The sequence below is a fragment of the Gymnogyps californianus genome, chromosome 2 (genome assembly GCF_018139145.2).
Source record: "Gymnogyps californianus isolate 813 chromosome 2, ASM1813914v2, whole genome shotgun sequence".
In the NCBI taxonomy this organism is placed as follows: Eukaryota; Metazoa; Chordata; class Aves; order Accipitriformes; family Cathartidae; genus Gymnogyps; species Gymnogyps californianus.
This window is the reverse complement of record NC_059472.1, coordinates 10,068,592-10,088,297: the sequence shown is the minus strand read 5'-3', so window position 1 is coordinate 10,088,297 and position 19,706 is coordinate 10,068,592. Positions and strand designations below refer to the sequence as shown.

The 19,706-nt window shown below is 36.6% G+C and overlaps 1 protein-coding gene across 6 annotated transcripts in view; it reads right to left on the bottom strand.

Moving 5' to 3' along the window:
• Nucleotides 1-19,706, bottom strand: part of ASAP1 (ArfGAP with SH3 domain, ankyrin repeat and PH domain 1) — a 125,786-nt gene that overhangs the window by 62,265 nt on the left and 43,815 nt on the right. For all 6 annotated transcript variants that reach the window (XM_050915920.1, XM_050915921.1, XM_050915923.1 and 3 more), the window contains 2 exons: nucleotides 15,963-16,035; nucleotides 6,707-6,852 (listed from right to left, as the gene is read on the bottom strand). In XM_050915920.1, coding sequence (XP_050771877.1) covers nucleotides 6,707-6,852; nucleotides 15,963-16,035 — 219 coding nt within the window. The remainder of the gene's footprint in view (nucleotides 1-6,706; nucleotides 6,853-15,962; nucleotides 16,036-19,706) is intronic.

The following is a 19,706-nucleotide window of genomic DNA, read 5'->3' as shown; positions in this document are numbered from 1 at the left end:
CATGCAAGGCACATGTTAATTCAACTACAAACAAAAGGAGCAAAGACAGTCACCAGCTCTTTGATTATTCCCAACTGTTTGGGAAGACTGTTCCTTTCCTTATCCAGTGTGGAAATCTGACATCTCCTTAAACTCTCGAGAGTTTAAACTTCACCCCGTTAAGTCCATGCCTGTTTGATTGCGTATCTGTGGAAATGTTCTGTTTTTCTTTGCCAGACTGAGGGTAGAAAAACCTACTGCTGTGATCCTATCTGAACACATATGGTGTGTACGGTTCCTAAAGTCATGGTCACAGGAAAGAGATCTGTACCAATATTATCCCAGTCTAGTGAAAAGTCTGTTGCCTCTCCTACTTCATCCCTCCCTTTATTTCTCCCCTAAAATACTCCATGAATTCTTCAGTTCCTTGCTAAGGAAGGATAGGGAGAATGACAGGAAGGCTGCAAGATACCATATCCTCTGCTTGTAAACCAAAGGAGTAGGGACGTGTTACACTAGCGTTTTTAATCTCCCATATATATGGCCCAGCTCCCCTCTTCTATAAGGTCTTCTGAGCTTCTTTTAGTCCATAAAACTAATTTTTAAGGGACTTTTGTGAAATAGATGATCCACACAGATGAGAATATCAAAATGATCAGTCAAACAGGTTCTCCAGGTATAATGTTCCATTCACAAATTCCTTATATTTTCAAAAGACATGTATGAAAAATTAAATATTTGATTTTTCAAAAGTGACATTATGCAATTTTAAATACATGCACTGAAAAGAAAAAAAAATTCAAAGAAATCTCACTCTTGTATCATGGTTTACTTCTTTCATAGGCATAAAATAAAGTCACGATGAAACAAGGCATGATCTGTGTGCATTTGCTGCTCTTTTAAGACCCAGGGCCTCTTACCAATTTACAAGCAACTTCTTGTGTCATGTCATTATTTACAAGAACTACATCCACTATGTATAAAATAGCATATTTTCCTTCATTAGATTCACTATCAGTCCTTAACTGGAAAGAAAAACCCCCAGACTTGCTTCGTTCTCCAAATATCCTGGGCAGAAAGGATTTCTCTAAGGTCCCCTAAAGATTACTGCCAAACCCGGCCACAAAAGCTCAAGCACAGTTCAGATGCCTGCTGTTTTAACGAAGATACAAAGCAGTCCTACAAAGCATGGTTCTCGAACTTGATGTGCATTATACTCTGGAAAGCACTGGGGTCTCAGCATGGCAGAGGCGAAGGTGGACCTTTTGAACACAGGTTATTATACAGCTACTGAGTTATCACCCGATAGCTTGTCAGCCACCCCTCAAGTTTTGTTCTTTTTAGACAGCTTGCAGATATCCTAACTGATGAGGGCTGGAACACCTCTCCTATGAAGAAAGGCTGAGAGAGTTGGGGTTGTCCAGCCTGGAGAAGAGAAGGCTCCGGGTAGATCTTATTGTAGCCTTTCCATATATAAAAGAGGGCTTATAAGAAAGATGGGAACAGACTTTTTAGCAGGACCTGTAGTGACAGGACGGGGGGCAACAGTTTTAAACTGAAAGAAGGTAGATTTAGATCAGATGTAAGGAAGAAATTCTTCACTGTGAGGGTGGCGAGGCACTGGAACAGGTTGCCCAGAGAGGTGGTAGATGCCTCATCCCTGGAAACATTCAGGGTCAGGTTGGACGGGGCTCTGAGCAACCTGATCTAGTTGAAGATGTCCCTGCTCATTGCAGGGGGGTTGGACTAGATGACCTTTAAAGGTCCCTTCCAGCCCAAACTATTCTATGATTCTATGATTACTCTTAGTATGAGATGGATTCAAATGCAGAAAACATATGACAAACACTTGTATCTTCACGTTCAAGGTATCTTGACAACTGTTTCATGTGTCAATATTTTGTATTTTTTAAATTCACAAAATCTTATATTCAAAATGTATTCAAAGCCAGATGAAGGACAGCCACTAGAACATCTTGAGCTGCAGCCGCAAACAATAACATGAACACAAAGCAAAGATTCTTCGCAGCTTAAAAGATGAAGATCTGAGAACGGATTTTCTCCTTAATTGCAACAACATAATTAATGCTCAAATACTGATTTTGTATGAAGCAAAAAAGCAACCTGATCACTTTTAGTGATTAAAATCTCAAAAGATTTTTTTTCTTTACCTGGCTTCACTGAAGGAGTTTAGAGCAGACAGTTTAAGCTTTGATTCTATTTAAAGAGCTAGGTTCTGTTTTTCTTTCTACTTAGCTTAAACATTTGCACACGGCCCTCACACAATATTATTTCATAACAGAAATAAAAGGAGACAGGGAATTTGTAGAGGATTATGCCTTTTTGCAATTTGTCCTCTGTTGGCTTTTTATCTCAATACATCGCAACTAACAACTCCTTAGCAATGTCAATTTTATTGGAGAGGGAAAAGAATTATGAATATTAAGCCAACAAGTGATTAAGGTAATACCTACTTTATCAACACATAGATTAAAGGTATTATTGTTTTCATTCTCAACCATTTTAATCAGTTTCCACTTAACTACCTAAACTGAAGTTCATATCGCCAATGTGAATTTTGAGAAAGAATATTCAAAAGATTTTAATCCCAGCCTAGTTCATAAAAACACAGAGAACACAAATTTCTGCCATATGGGTGGATATGGCAGACTTAAAGTAGTTATCATGGCAGGCATGAACAACAGTACATTACTGTAGCTTTTTTCATTTTTCCAAGTGTATCTGTTAAGGATAACCAATTCAAGCCATTAATACTTGGCTTGAAATTACTGAACAGTAGCCTGCTAGTATGTCATCTAGGGGAAAAAAAAAAAAACTAAATAGCAGTGTATTACTCCAATATGGCAAGATTTTGAAATCATTTATTACATTGTTGAAGACTTGATAAAACAGTAGCCCAAATGAATTGGAAACATGTCTGATAAAGCAAAACAGTCTCATGGCTAGAGCAAAATAAAGGGAAAAAACCTTAACAGATGGAAACACATATGATAATTTGGGGAGGAGGGATGTGAACAGAAGACAATTTGCCTGCAAAGATTAGCTGAGGATGTTTATAGGAAAGGAAGGTGGGAGAAAACAGGCTTTAAATATTTGGAAAAAGCCAAGCACCATGCAAAATTTCAAAAAAAACCCAAGTAATCTGCAAGTGCTCCAAATGTTCTTCCAAAACCTCATCTAGATCAATTTAAAGATACTGACACACTCAATTTCACATACACAGATCTTCATACAGCTTTTTAATGCACTGTTATAATGAATTACTGCATAAAGGATGAAACCTGGAACAGGAAAGGAGGTAGAAGTAGTAAAAAGCAGAGAAACCGATTCTGGTGGGACACTCTGAGATTGCTGAAAATGTAGACCAGTGTTGACAGTGGCCAATCACAATGTAATTACCTTTACAAAATGTTACAGAAGTGGTCATTGTGTGTCATTCTTGTAAGACAATCTTAACAACAACAAAAAAAACCCTCAGAAATATACCATGATATTTACAGGTTTTAAGTTTCAGATGTTATATTTAGTGATAACATCAACAGTTTATAGTAAAATTTGCATAGCGACTTATTTGTTTTTGTTAAAATGGTTAATGGATATGCTTTTTTCTTGACCTTGTGTGCAGAGCAATCATTTCGAAATGATGCTTTCCAAAAGTTGTATATGTAATACAAATTGCTGGCTTTACTTCATAGTGAGTGATCACAGTAAGTGAAGATCACTCTCAAAGTGATCACTCTATAATTCCTTCATACAGAAGAAAAGAAATTATTCTGTACCCTCCTTCTCATGAAATATGCATAATATCACAATTCATAGAAAAATATTTAATGAATCATAATTAAAGTTTAAAAGATTTAATAAAAACAGATCCCAATTTTTGAAGTATTTTTTTTGTTGCCCACTGTGTAGGTCTATTCCTCTTTCATCTTCCTGTCTTTAAAGACCATTCATTATTTTATTGTACTTTTATTAAATAAGGCAGCAACAATCTCCTCTATGTAAAAAAAAAAAAAAAAAAGCCTATTAGCTTGCCATTCATCTTAATACCTACTGCCATTTTTTCAATTAATTTCATTAACATAAGCTTCAGCACCTACTGTGGGGCTTTATCAGTGACATTATACAGTCCTCCTCTCAACTGCTTTTTCACTGGACCTCAACTTCTATTTTGGTATGATAAAGATCTCTTTCTTTCAGTGTAATTGCATTAATGAGAATGATGCTTAAGAACAACAGTGGGTCAAAGAAGAATTATCTATCTTGGAGAGAAGAAAGGTGAAAAATAAGAGTTTATAAAATGCTCTGACATTTGTAAAACAAGCCCATTGTCTATTTGAGACTGCTGAATGAAGTAAATTAGGGAATAGCCTATTTTAAATCCTGTCAACAAGAATTCAGATAGATAATGCTTCATAATCTAGCTGAAATAGTATAATGTTGTTTTGAATGAGTGTGGCTTCTTAAGTTACAAGAGCTTTTTCCTCTCCATCAGCACTACTTTAAATAAATAAATAAATAATCCCCCACTTCTTGTTTGCCAGTTTAAAGAAGGTAAAAATTTCTGTGGAAGCCCTGCAAGGAATGATGAGGTCCAGAGAGCTTCCAACAAACTTGAGTTCTAGCCCCAAACTGTCCTCAAACTGCACTTTAACACACATTTTTAAATACTTATTTTTAATTGTGTGCTAAATTAAGATTAAAGGAGGCCAAAATAACCCAGAATGACAGAAGTCTTTACAGAGGAAAGCAGGTCCCTCGCATATCTACTGGTCTTTAAAACTGCCAACATTGAAACAAACAAAGGATGATCCAGGTAATAGGCCGGAGCAAAGCTCTTACAGAAAGCAAGCTTCATTAGCGTAAGTGTAATCACCCTTACATGAGTAAGTAGGTGATGAAGAAGAGGCAAGACTCAGAAGGCAGAAATAAGCACAAGCATGAGGTCAGAAGTGACAGCCTGTTTTGAGTGTTGTTAGGGCCTGTGCAGTCTCAGATGTTTATAAGTGAATCTCAGAGGAGTGCAGAGAGTCCGGTGAGAATGTCTGCTGATATGAAGCTATTCTGGGTAGTAAAGCAAAAGCCAGGTATGAAGAGTTGCATAAGAACCTTGTAACACTTACCGCTGACAGAATGAAATTAAAGATTGAAGTCTATGCTGAAAAATGTAAAGTGGTGCATAAGGAGAAAAAACTGCATACAGAATCATGCTTATGAAATAACAATCATCAAGAAAAATGTCTCAAGAAAAAAATACCTTGAAGTTACAACATAGAATCCCTTGAAAACATCAAGCTCAATGCTCAGTAACCATAAAGCAATCAGCCTTCAGAAAAGGGAATAAGAAATGGAACCATCTTCATGTTTGTCCCCCCTCATTTCAGAAAAGGGTATACTAGTACTAACAGAAGATACAGAAAGGACCAACAAGGACAATCCAAGTTATGGAATAACTAAGACTCAGCTAGAAAAGTCTAGCTTTTTTCCCTAGTCAGAGGAAGGGAAAGGAAGAATAATAGCTATCTGCAAATTCCTGGGAAAAACAGGGAAATTCTTACATTTCTTGTAAGACATAAGAATCAGGGAACAATAAATGAAAGGATCAGGTTCAAAAGAAATAGAATGGACATTTCAGAGAGCAGTTCATTTTAGCACTCTGGAGGAATCCACCATGTTCTTTGCCAAGCACAGCATACATTCAAGAAATCCTTAGACAAATTCATGGAAGTAATACTAACAAGGACTACAAAGCAAAAGATAGTGCCTCCAGCTCCAACATCTCTGAGCTGAAGGCTGCTTTCATGACCACAGTACAGAAGTTATCCCCATATGTTTGCTCTCTTCCTACATTCTTCCCTAAAGACTCACTCTTGGGGAACTGTCAAAGCCAGGGTACTGGCTACATGGACCTTTGATGCGACCTAAAGTAGTTGTGCTCATGCTAGGGACTCTAGGAGAGAAAGTCTGTAATATTGTTTATACTTTACACACCAAAAAAGCTTAGAGATAAGCCCAACTATAAGAAAAACATAAAACTGAAGCTACCACTTTCTGAATACAACACCTATCAAACCCATGAAACATGATTTCACAAGAAATGTGGCTTCGTTACTTTCAGTGTTCAAAGATATTTGCAATGACTAGTTTTATTATCCAGCTTTCAGAAGTAAAAGGCCTAAGACAAACTTTAGATGAGACAAACACTTAAACCACCTCCATAAGCCCAATATTTAAGCAACGGATGCTTTGTATACCACAGGGAGAATGGACTATTAACACTGTTTAAGCATGCTCCCCAAATCGTTATTTTTCTTCTGAAAAGTGACAGTCTCTCTTTCTGAGGTAAGACAAAACAGCCATAACTAATGGCACTGGATTTTTAACCGGAAAGACTTCAAGTAAGGAAATGGTTTAAAATTAAGGTCCATAAGAAGAGATATATAACACTGTCAATCACTTGAGAATGATGCCTCATGTGATGTCTCAACATTTATATTTTCCTTCTTAACTGTCAATTAACAATCAAACACAGCGAGTATGTAATAACACGCTTTAGAGATAATCTCTGCACAAATTATTGTGTTGTTTTTTTTAAAAACGCTAAAAGCATCTCTAAAATTATCACCAGTCATCAGGATCATGCAGTTGCTGTACTGTACTTTATTTTGGAAAACCTAAAAAACTAAGAAAGTTTGAAACTCCTCACCAGGTTCTTCAGCAGCGTTGATAATTCTTTAGTAAGCGTGGAAAATTTTACAAAAGCTGTGCCAAGATCTGGATTATCCCGACTTAAAAAATTACTTCCAAATTTATCTAGTACTTGTGCATAGTTTTCTTCATTTTGAACATGATCTGCAAAGAAAAATTAAAAGTCAGAAAGTTTTTCTTGTAGACACTCAATTATTACTTTAAGCTTATGTATTACAATACAGTGTCAAACCAACAAACAGTACTTTCAAAAAAGCCACAAGTTAATGCTTCTACTGAAAATTACAGTAATTTAATATTAAAAAGAACTATTTAGCAATAGACATATATATGCTTCTTTTAAATCAGCAACTTGCATTTGTAACACATCAATGAAAAAAGCTCTATAGATATTAATACAGTAATAAGATCAATAAAAGGTCAATCAATGTAAGTACATGTGCTCATTTTGTAAACAACATAGGAATTTATAATTGTCTACTGTAATGCAAACTTTTTTTATTGTAATGTAGGACACTTTTACAGAACAAAAAAGTCAATAGTATCAGATATAAAACTAAGGAGACCAATTCTGAATCTGACTGCAAGTTTAAAAGAAGAAACATGTCTTAAAGACAAAGATTCCCTTTTCACCTGCTTTGTAAAACTGAGTTACCCCACAGAATGGAATGCATATTGATACATAGCCAAAGACTTGTTTCAATATATTTAATAGCAAACTGGACATACAGAGAGGTCAGAACCAAGAAGATGAAACTGAAGCCAGTGAAAGCAAGCAAAATCCTTAAGGATGAAGGAAATTCTGAATTACAGACCATTGTGCCTGAAATGTTTTTCCTGCTTCTATTACTTTCCTTTCTGGCATCTGTTTGCATATTTTTTGTTACTTCCATTTTAGCATCTTTAAATAGAAGATTTGCCACTACAGCCCTTTGGGACACACTTTATCACCTCCATCTCTCTTAGAGGAATATTGTTGGTATTAATTAAATCAATATTTCACTTTAATGAGTTTCCTAGTCTTACTATGTTTTTTTCTGTAAGCCACAAACACAAAACCACAGAGCTATTCCAACTAGAACAAGTTCTGTGCAATGAAGGGCAGGGAGGGGGGGCAGGGAAGAGAGAATAGTTGTCAAGAGGTACCATGTTTTTCCCCAAGAGACCTGCAAGTTTTATATTGTTCAAGTTGTCATATTGCCTGAGAGCATTCGAATTACGGGTGGGGACAGACGGGATGGGGTGGGGCTGAAAAGAAGGGAAAGGGGGGGAAAGACAAGTTTCAAACAAGGCTCGTGGATAATGTCCCACAATGCGTGAATCTACTTTGACATTAACTAAGAGCTGATGAAGAGGTAAACAATAACATTTCTAAGGTATTATGGCTAATCAAAACAACAGTGCACTAAAGCTCCAACAAAAAAGTGAAAACCTATTAGGAGACACAAAAAAAAAAAAAAAAAGAAAACCCAAAAAATCACAATGCTTATTTACCAAAAACAAAACCCCAAACATCAGACAAGTTACATTCTAAAATCAGACATTAACACTGAGGTTTTTAAAAGGCCAAATATTTAATCATACGTTAATATGGAGTTGTAATTCAAATAGTATGTTTTTAATAAAACTGTTCCAAAAGCATATGGTTTTAATCAAATAGCTTAGCATTAAAACCAAGGAAACCACTATATAATAATAAAATATGCATTTTGTTTTGATGTAAAAGCTGTTGTATAAATATACACAGAACACTTTATCTAAGAAGGAGCTTTGGCTTATGCAGTCCTGAGCTAATAAAGCTCAAATGTACTCAACTGTGCTGAAGGAAAAGGAAGGATAATGGAACAAGGTCGGAAAGAAGTCTGCTAGATCATGGAATCCCTGTCCTTGCCTGTGAAGCACTTCTAACCCCACGATATTTCCTAGCATTTTGATTTTAAGCACTGTGTTGTTTCATAGAGCATTTTCAAAAACAATTTTGAAAAGAGACTGAAAAAGAGCTGAAGAAGACTGTTTCCTTTATCTGTGGAAAAGCAAAAGAAATTCCCAGTCAGAAAGAGGAAGCAGGAAGCAGATGATTGTCCTGGAACAACATATAGGAAATTCTCAAGAATCCCAGATCGCAAATCACTTAAATCTAGAAATAAGGCTTTGATTATGATGTAAAAGGAATAATTCTGTAATTACCACACAAATACACACAAAATTCAAGTACTGTGTAACAATAATACATTTTCAATTTTTACATAAGTATCCATGTAAATCTTGTAAAAGGCAAAGAAATATTTTCTATTGAAGAGGTAAGGTAGTTCCCTACTTGACCTTAAAGGCACATGGATGAAAATTAAATCTGCAACGTAGCCTATGCTAAAACACAACATATGAAAGCTGACATGTTTAGAGCAAAGAACAAGTTCTAATCTCCCTGTAGGTGCCTCATGCAAACACAGAAATGACTTCCTAGTGTCCTAATAGAATTTCCTTTGCATAAAGAAAGCTGTAATGCACATGATGATGTTTACTTCCTTAGATACAAGTACTGTAGGAAGGACTTTAATAACCCTAGAGAGCGAGACACGAACACTGACAGCAGTACATACAAAGGATAATGTTTTCCTTCTAGAACTGGCTCATGTCTTCTCAATATCGTAAACAAAGCTCAGTACTGTGATGAAAATAGAACAGCTTCCCCAGACAGACATCCTCCTCCTTTAGCAGCTCCCCGAAAGGTGCCAGAATCATGGACAATTGAGGATGGGCTCTGCACCCACTGACAGAGGCAGCTCCCTTCAAAGGGGCTATGGGCAGGGAAAGAGGCCTCATTAATCATTCTCTCCCAGATGGGATATGGCAAAGGCACCCAGTACCTGAGCCCATGTTGAGGGCCCCACTACAGAACAGCAGATGTAGTGTAAAGCAATATACTGGCCCAGATACAGCAGTGAGATTTCCTGAGCTGAAAGATATGCATCTTCTCTTCTCCACAATCCACACCTTCAACTCTGAGAAACACTCAGCACAGACTTTACCTTTGCTCTGAGAAAACCCTGGTAGGGCCCAGCGCACAGCAATGCTGTGGCATCCCTTACTTCTGCGCTATAACGTGTATATCGAGGATTATGTATTAAGAGGAAATAATACAAACACATCTGAAGATGCAGATCCAAGCAACTGAGGAAGGAATGACAGCCACAGCAGCTTACAGCAGCCTTTTGCTACACAGCAGCACTCACCAGAATCAGGGAGCACGCTTGCCCTGAGCCCCGAGCACTGAGGAGGCTCAGGCTTAAGGACTCCCAGGGTTGAATCCCATCTTGTTCTGCTGCCCCAGGCAGTCACCTGAAGTTGTCTATGCCTAAAGTCACCTTGTGGTAAACTTTTCCCAGGATAAAGACAGAAGACTTAAATCAGATTCCCAAGGTATACAAAGAATTTGTACTCTTTCATTGAAACCCACAACAATCATTAAGTACTATGTTTATTTCCCATTCAGAAGTTACCAGAATTTTAGCATATGCTTCTGAACCCAGTGAAATTCATGTCTACTTGTGCATATTGAGTAAGGAAACTGAAGAACAAATACTGTGAAGAGAGGTTAAAGAACAGCCTTTATATACTGGAACTAGAAAACACATCACTAAAATGAAAGCCTTAAAATTTCCTTTGTTTAAAACAGTTTTGTTCAGATATATTACCCGGCAAAGACTGAAGAACAAAAAAAAAAGATTAAATAGTTTACAGAAAAAAAAAAAATACACAAACACAACTCTTTCCTGTCACTGATTATACTTAAATTAAGACCAAAGAAACCTGAAGAATGTCTAAATTACTGAGAATTACCTCTGCATATCTGGTTAAGTCAAAAAAAAAAAAAAAAAAAAATCACGATTCAGAATCCTGATCAACTTGAAACTATTTTTATGTTGCACTTATAAAACAGCTTTGTTCCACGGGTAGCCAGAGGAAAAATAACCAAGGTCAGAGCCAAGCTGCATTTATGAATGGAAAAACATACACATGAAAAAAGACTGAGAAAGACTTTAGAAAAAGCAAGAAAGCTGGCAAGGTTAAAAAGGATGGCAAAAGAAGTTACTTGAAATAAGAAAGCATCCTTTCCCCATTTCATCCTTCACAAAGCTGTAACCTAATGAAAAAAGATGAGAAAAGAAAAAATATTTGACCACCATATTCTTATCTGGACTTGATAACAATAATGCCATCTGGACTGAGATCGCTGAAGGGAAAAGTAATAAAAGCCTCTTTCAAAGATTTCCAGAGCAAGGAGCATCTCAGCGAGTCTGCAAGGTTCTCTAGATCGTCACGGTATAAGAGCACTGAGAGATAAGCCAGCCCAGAAAGGTAAATGACTTCTTTTTGCATCTGTATTCATCGCTGACATGCTTAAAGAAGTTCTCATGGAAGAATTTTCTTTCAACTCTGCTTCAGAGGATTTATAGCAACTCTAAATGCTAACAGTGGAATTCATAAAAGCTGACAAAATGAGCAATGGCAAGTCACTTAGACTCACGTACAGAAGAATAAAATAGGCAAACTATATAGTTGTAAAGTAAAGCCTCTTATTTATAACAGCCTCAATACTACAGGAAGAATAAGAAGCAAATATAATAGCTATTCTTAATAAGAGCTCCAGAGAGAATTGAGAATTCAAGTATGCACTAGCAGAGCAGTAAGGCTGATATATTCCTCAGGCAATTTGTAGAAACTACAGTGCAGAACAGAATTGGTGCACATGTGGATAAATACAAAATGCTGAACAAGAAACACAGGTTTTATAAAAAGAAATTTTTACTTCAAAAAACTCCCCCCTCCAGGGGATCAACAAGCATACGGGGAGAGGAAATCCACATTAAATGATCTGTTTGGATTTCTGAGAAGGTCTGTCCCTCACCAAAACACTAAAAGGAACTAAGTGAACTAAGAGGGATAAGCCTCACACAGAGGAAAGACAGGTCAAAAAGATGTGGTGGGGGAAAGGAAAGAATAAAGAGTTAATTTTCTCAACAGGGGGAGGTCACCAGCGATCCTGTATGAAACAGTGATAAGGCCCACATTGTTTAACAACATATAAATGAGTTAGGAAATAAGACTCATAGTGATAAATGCTGTTCTTCTTTTCCATACAATACTATAAATTATTCAGGGCAATAGAAACAAAAGCTGACTCCAAAGGTGAGATTAATCTGTCCCAACACAGACTTCTACAACAAAGATATCCATATTGGAGCTTGGGGTCTACCCTTCGCCTTACATTCAGCATAGGAAAAGTTACAGCTCAGCTCATCCTAATGTAAATGCAGAGGAAGTCAGACGTACCTCACCCTAGAAGTCTCTACATACATCTATTAACTGTGCACAGACTCTATGGCAACAGGCTCGCATCTGCGTAGCTCCCAAGTTAGATGTAGAAGCCCACGTCAAATGGCCAACGATGAAAGCGTGCATTAGGCAGTGTAACACACGAGGGAAAACACTCTTAACTTTAAGAAACGGTTGTGTAACTAGACATTATAAAGAAAGGTTCTGGAGTTCTATCACCTCGACATTCAGTACCAAGCAAAACAAAGCTGAACATCAGAAATTATTAAGAAACACAGCATGCAGTAGAGCAACATAAAAACATTGCCAGAGCATGCTTAAACCCTTAATATTGTGTGCAGTTCCTGTTGCCCAAAATTCACTCCTCCTCTTCCCTGTTTTAAAAAAGAAAGTCTATGCTGCCATTTTGGAGAAAGAGAATAACGATGATTAAATGTGACAGTTTCTGTAAAAAACAAACAAAAAAACCACCCTCAAAAACCCCTAGGGCTGCTGAGTTCAGAAGAGATATTGTGGGTGATTGTGGAAATAACTCAATCCAGAAACCTATTTCAAGAGACAGAATGGACAACACTGAATCAAGTTTGGATTCATCCACCAAAAAGTCCTCTGACACTACTCTAGCAAGCTTTGGCACTTCAAAGCCCCCTACAAACTCTCATGCCCCAGAACACGCAAAAGTCCCTCAATTTCACCTCAGATGAGTCATTCTGGTGGGCTTGAGGCCAATGCTTTGAGTCATGGACAGGGCCAGCCTCCTCCTCAGGGGACTTAAGGCCTGAAAAGCATGCATGGGACAACTTCACAAAGGAGCATTTAACTAGATTGATGCAAGACTATGAATGATAAAGATTCACATGAATTTAAATTCCTTAGACAAAATGAATTGTAAAAGTCCATTAAGAAGTATCAAGCATTATGATATCAGTCCTGACTCAGGTAACTCCTGGCCTTCGTTCATTGTGAGCTATGAAAGTGTTAAAAAAAAAAAAACCACAACAAAAAACACTCCATCTTTGCACTGTTCTTCTACTTCCTCAAGCATCTGCTGTTGATCATTGCGGGACACCATGTGGACTGCTGGTCTGGCTCAGTACCTTTGGTCTTGCATGGATTTTATGTTTTTATTTCTCCATTTTCTAAATTCTTTTAACTATATTTGGGAGTTATACCAGGGAACTAATGAAAAAGAGCTATTGAAAAATCTACAACAAAACTAATTGTGCAATCTACTGCTGTTATAATTCAATCCAAATGTTATGGGAAAGCTAGTCAGAACAGATTCTCCATTAAGTTCAAGCACCATTCACGTAAGATGGGTTCCTACTTACAGATGCAATCTATCATGCCAGAAATAAACAGCAAGCCAGATAAGGAGGAAGTGGTGAGAAAGAGGTATCAATTTGTATGTCTCACTGGATTTCATAAACAGTACTTTCCCAAATAGTACTTTCAGATAGGGAAAAAGGGATGGGACCTTTCCAAGGGATTTCCACATTTCTGTGCTGGTACGTTTTCATTTCCACAGCAGTAGATCTAAATCTAAATATGACAAATGGGTGAGGGATGTGCACAAAAAGCAAAAAGTATTTGGGTGACATTTAAGCTCTCTTTGTAACAGAAACGAGTCCCTTGTGGTTCATAATTCAGCAATGAAGAGGAACAAACCAACACACCAGAGGGCTAGGGCTTTCTGAAGAATTCTGTATGAGACGTTGCATTGTGTGAGTGTCACTGTTCAAATGTTACTTCAGGCAAAAAAACCAAAACAAAATAAAAACCCCAATACAACCCAAAAAATCCTAGCTATGGCTTTTGGTAGAGTATGAATTGGATTACTGAACTAAAGAGACAAGAATTTCTATTGCCTCTGAATAACCATTTCTCACCAGTCCAGCTAGAGTTCTCACAGGAGATTATGAAGCAGGAGTTTAAAAAAAATGTTTCCTACTCTAGTAGTTTACATATGGTCTCACCTTCTAGCAAACAAATTTGTAAAACAAAATTCCAATTTTGAGTCCTTAAAATGTAGGTAGAGGCTTTCTTTTCAAATATGAAAATAGTCACCTAATTCTTGCTTGAATTGATAAATGACAATGCATTTTACAGCTGGTTTTAGTATGTTTTATGTGAAGTTAAACATCAATGAAATCCACTTTCATCACTGAAGCATAAGAAAATAGCTGGTTTCACAATTCTTTTTGTACAAGCAGGCAAAATGAGTTTGGGTTTTAATTCAGTCACTTTATTTTCATATTTATTTTTACAAGGTTTCATACACATAACACATGCTTTTAGTCTTGCTCTTACTAACCCTAGTTTATGTTTATCAATTACTGCATGAATTGCCTCCTGTGCACACCTTTTCAAATTATAATGGAGCCTATCACAACACATTCTGAAGAGGGAGCTAGAGTATTATGTACAGTGCTTTCTTTATCCAGAAGAATTCATACTAACTTGTACCTTTGAAACAAGACTTGTTCAAAAAAAGAAAGAGAAAAACAGCTACCTAAGTATCTCTGGTCCTTTTTAAGTACAGAGTCAGCCAATTAAAACCATTAACCAACCTTCTATTGCTTTTACTCAGTGCAACTAGTTCATGATATAGCATGGCCTACTTACAGGCATTGAAAACAATATTACTTTTATTACAAGACTCAAATCAAATTATATACAAATGATACTAGAGATTTTAGCTATTTCAAAACAGGCATAACACTTTTCATGTGTTCTACAATTTTCATCAGTTTTGAAATTCAGTAAGTAGGTCCTTTCAAATGGAAAAGCTGCTTGGAGCATCCGAATACTTCTAAAAGCATAAAACTAAATATACATGTACCAAATACTATTCTCACTTTGTATCAGGCTTCACAGTCTATTGGGAAAACATTCATCACCAACTGAAGTTACAGACAAGCTAATTAAAACATGGTGCTAGTAGAGCAACAATACTACTGATTGGCAGAAGAGAAAAGTTAAGAATCTACAATACATTAAAAAACCCACACACTTCCATAAACACGAGTTAATGGGACAACACACAAAACAACACAGAAACTAAGACCACTCAGAAGTGGCTCTGCATAAGGAAAATATTTGCTAAACTGATTATTGCTGCTAGGGAACAGGAACTGGGATTTTCTAAAATCCAGTATGTACAGCCAGATGGTTATTGGAAGGCATACAGCTCTGCTACCCTCTCTGCCTTTGGCACAGTTTTTAGACCTTAAGAGAAACAGAGGTAGAAGCCAGGTATACTTTATAACTTTTTTAAAACCTAATTTGTATATTGATCTGTGTTTGATCATCATTTGTTACTGAACTCAAACTGATTATCAATTCATATTCCAGCCACCTATCCTCTCATCAAAGTTATTACTAAAGCTCCAATAAAACATCAACAGTGTCTTCAAACAAGCAAAATAATGATAAATCTCCACTATTTTAGGTCAGAAGGGAAATACATCATTTTTATTGTACATCTTATGAGGGGAGAGCATGTACTGAAGAAACAAACACATCTACCTGTAGATATTTCTTTATTTATTTAAACTTTTTAACAAGTTCTCATTCTTATTTCACTTAGAAGTGCACTCCATAAATTCAGTCTAGGACACTGTCTTGTCACTGTTCTAGTTGAAGGTAACTGCTTGACACGTTATGACAGCACGAAAACTGACCAATGGGAATTCTCCTAGAGGCATTTAAGAAGGAATATGATGGTGAAAGAACTGGAGAGCACATTCATCTGATGTATAATCAGAAGGAAAGAAATAAAATTTTTAAGTCCAAACTTTCTTAAACAGATAAGCATCTCTTATGCTATATGCTTCAACAGGATAAATTGCAAGACACTTCTCAAACTTGAAATCAAATGCTTAGGTTCTCATGTAAAACTGAAAACAATGTCTCACCTTGCCCCGAATTATATATCGCTTTCACAGATTTTTTCACCTTCTGTAGTGCAGTTCTGTCTTGATCCAATGCCTACAATAAGAAGAAATAAACAAACTTTAAATATTTACTTCATTGATCAACAGAATACACTGTAATATTTAAAAAGAAACCCACAAAATAATTAGTTTCACAGGCTGGAAAAAACTGCAGATAGAACATATTCAGCCTGCAGGAAGGTCCAAGGTCATTCAACCCCTTCAAGATGAATTAAAGAGCTGAACTGAAAACGCTCTGAAGGCAGAGTAGAGCAGTAGTGACAGTGCTAAAAGAAAAACATTACTTTAGTTTTGCAAGGGACAAAGTATTTATTCAAATTGTAATATAGTTTCAAAAAAACCCCAAGAAATAGTAGATGCTTCTACTGTAGCCCTATAGTTTCTACTATAACTAAATTGCCTGTTAACTTCTATGTTAACTTTTCCCACAGTAATAGTCTTCCAACTACAGACACAGATTATCACACTAACCCCTTGCCCCAAACTCCACAACAGAATTTTATAAATACAGAAGATGAAAAGTAGCAAATCAAAAGAAACGGACTAAGATTGATTTTGTGCAACGCAATGTGACTGAAAGGAAATATTTATAATAATAATACTCAAATATGCATTTTCAGGATTCCATCTTTCTGAATTTCACATTTTCTGCAATAGTTTCAAAATCCAGAAGAAAATGGTATTAAATAATGATGAATTTAGGATTAGATTTCTAGGTACGTTCTCTTTTAAGCAACATAACTTCTCCCTACCCACTCTCAATCTGAGGTAAGAAATCAAATTAACATGAGAAAGAACTATTACAATAAAGCAAAAAATAAAATCAAAGTAAACATTAGTCTAGACTTGTGGAATTAAGAAACTTAAAAGCCACATACTGGTACTGTGCGCAGTGATCCAGTTAATTTCACTTAAGTGTGAGTTTTGGATATTCTGCATACTTAACGTGTTGTACATGGTTCCCTGCTATCCGTGGAGAACATACAGAGAAATGTTTAAATTATTTCCTGTATTTTTTTCCCATTTAGATCATAGGCAATTTCCCATCACGTGAGTAATATTAGATCAATACTCTCAAGTTTTAATGAAGCTGGCAGTGTTTGCCGTATTATATTCACGTTCAAATCACGGAAGACTGGAGAACTTGCACTCAGAATTACTGTCAGGATAGCAGCCCAGCTGAGCCGGTTAGCTGTTGTAGACCACAAAGTTCAAGTTGCAGAGACCCCTGGGTAGCCATATTATCCAAACAGCTTAAAGCTGGAGCTCCTGTGGGTCTGATATCTGAAGACTGGCAGACCAAGGCAGAACGGCAGCTATTGCTACAGCAGGGTGCACCTCATCAGAGGGGGTCATCACCAGCAACACTACGAGTGAAAACTTAACCAATAAGCAGAGCTTTCACTGTCAAAGCTGAGATGATTGAAGTATATTGCACTGGGCATTAAGAAACTCCAAAAAAACCACAGCAGGAGCTCCAGGTCAACTAGACTGTTAAGCACTGGAGATGGTCATACATGAGTGTACTGCTCCTACGTAAGTTCAAAATGCTGAGTGTTTTGGTGTATGCACACTTACAGTAGGAACCCATAGAGAGAGAAACCAATTAATATATAATAGTTCTATTTTGGAGTGGCCTAATTTTAACCAAGCAAAATATTACAGTTGAACAATACGTGAAAGCCTGTAATAAAAGAAAATGTAGTGTTTCTGTTCTTTAGGTGAAAACCATATTCTCAAATCGCACAACCACTTCTGTGGTAGCTAAAACTAGCATGTTTGGAACCACAGAATTTATATAAGTTCTTTCTAATGCTATTTATCTCTAGTTTTCCATTTGCAGCAGAACAATGGATTCAAATATTCAGAACTGCAAATATCATCATTTCTTTTGCTCCCCAGGAAAACAGTGGATTTTACTTGACTTTCATCTTGACAGAGTTAAAATTTTAAAATTTAATAAAATATTAAGAACTCTGTGTTCCTTCTCAAGACAGTGCACAGCAGGTGATTCTCCTTAGATTCCTTTGCAAATGCTGTCAAAAGCTTTTGCTTCTGCCTGCATGCCATGCCAGACAGTTGTTATCATACATTTCTACTGAAGTCCTCTCCATCTTCAATGACCAGGGAGAAAAAAAAAAAAAAAAAAAAAAAAATTATTCACTTATCTACTGAGAGTTTGAAAACAGGATAGTATAAGAATTTGAAACCAGTATTTTGGAAAAAAGACAACAGTGAACGTTGGTGAGATTCAGAGATAAAACTTTGCACTAAATTCTAATATTGAAGCAAGCTGGACACTCAGGAGGATAAAACAAACAACTCCAAGAAAGACAGAACTTGTTCCTAAAGATATCAGTCTAGAAGACTAGGACAAATAGACTAGAAAAATCTTCCAAATTGGATTTAATATAGAATTAAATTTAATCACTAATATGGGAGCAGGAGGGAAGGGAACATTCACTATTTTAAGAGAGCAATCACTGAGCAAAGCAATATACAGAGATGACATCCGCTGCCTGAAGGAGCCAGTGACCTAAGTCAGAATGACATCACAGGTCAATTTTGTATTTTTGCATTTGCAAATACGATCTTTACGTGAACTAGTTCTTCTTAGTCCAAAACTCTAAATAAAACAAATCCACGCACACTTACAACCGTATACTAGGGCAGAGTGTAAAATGCCTACCACAGCGGGAACCCAACCCTATATAGTATTTTATGTACACAAAAACTGTTATCTAGGTTTTTTGTGGTGGTTTTGGGTGGGGGTTTTTTGGGTTGTTTGCTTTGGGTTTGTTTGTTTTATATAACTGTAGGCAGTTTGTTTCCAAATATATTACATACCTCTTGAATGCTTTTTGCTAATAATTTTTAGCTGCACTCTGCTGCAAGGAAGTAAACTGCACTCAATGCTCAATTCAATTATTATTCCAGAGTAAAGTTACCTTGTAAGTATGTTAAACTAGACAAGAACAGCCTTGCCTTCCCTAGTTAGGTGAAAGCATGCTTTTGCAGTATCCATTAATTTTATTTTCCAGCATTGAGAATACTGAATATTTTTACTCCCCATCTGAGAAAACACTAAATCTGATCTTCCAGTAACAGTGACATACATTTATATTATTGAAAACAACAATGCCTTAGAGAACCAAGGAGTCTCTGTGACAATCTCTAGGTATTCAGATACGCTCCTTCCTACATACTAAACTCTTCCTCATCACCACCCGTTCCTGGAAAATGCTTCTTTCTTCATTTCTGTGATACCACCTCCCAGGAGGCCTTTTTAACTTCCCTGGGAGAATGTTTTCTTACCCTCTTATGCATTCTGAAAAGACGGATAATTTCCTAAAGGTACCTGCAACACAGATTTGCTACCTCCTAGGCTGAGCAAAGCTTTATTCTTGAAAATGGTCATCTTGAAGAAAACCTCCATCTTTATTCAAAATAATGCAAAATTAGTGTTCACAAAAACCCCTGAGACATATTAGTGAAGAAATGAAGAAAAAAAAAACCCACCATATTTAATCTGCTTATATAAAATTAAACAAGGAAAGTTCCTTGCTCCTCTTACTCAGCAGATTTGCGATGCGTGATCTCTGACATACACCCTGTCAAGGTTTCATTGAAGCTTATGCTCAAGAAGAAAACCTTCTGATCATGCAAGATCAGCTCTTCTAAATAATCAGTTTGGAATCCCCCAGA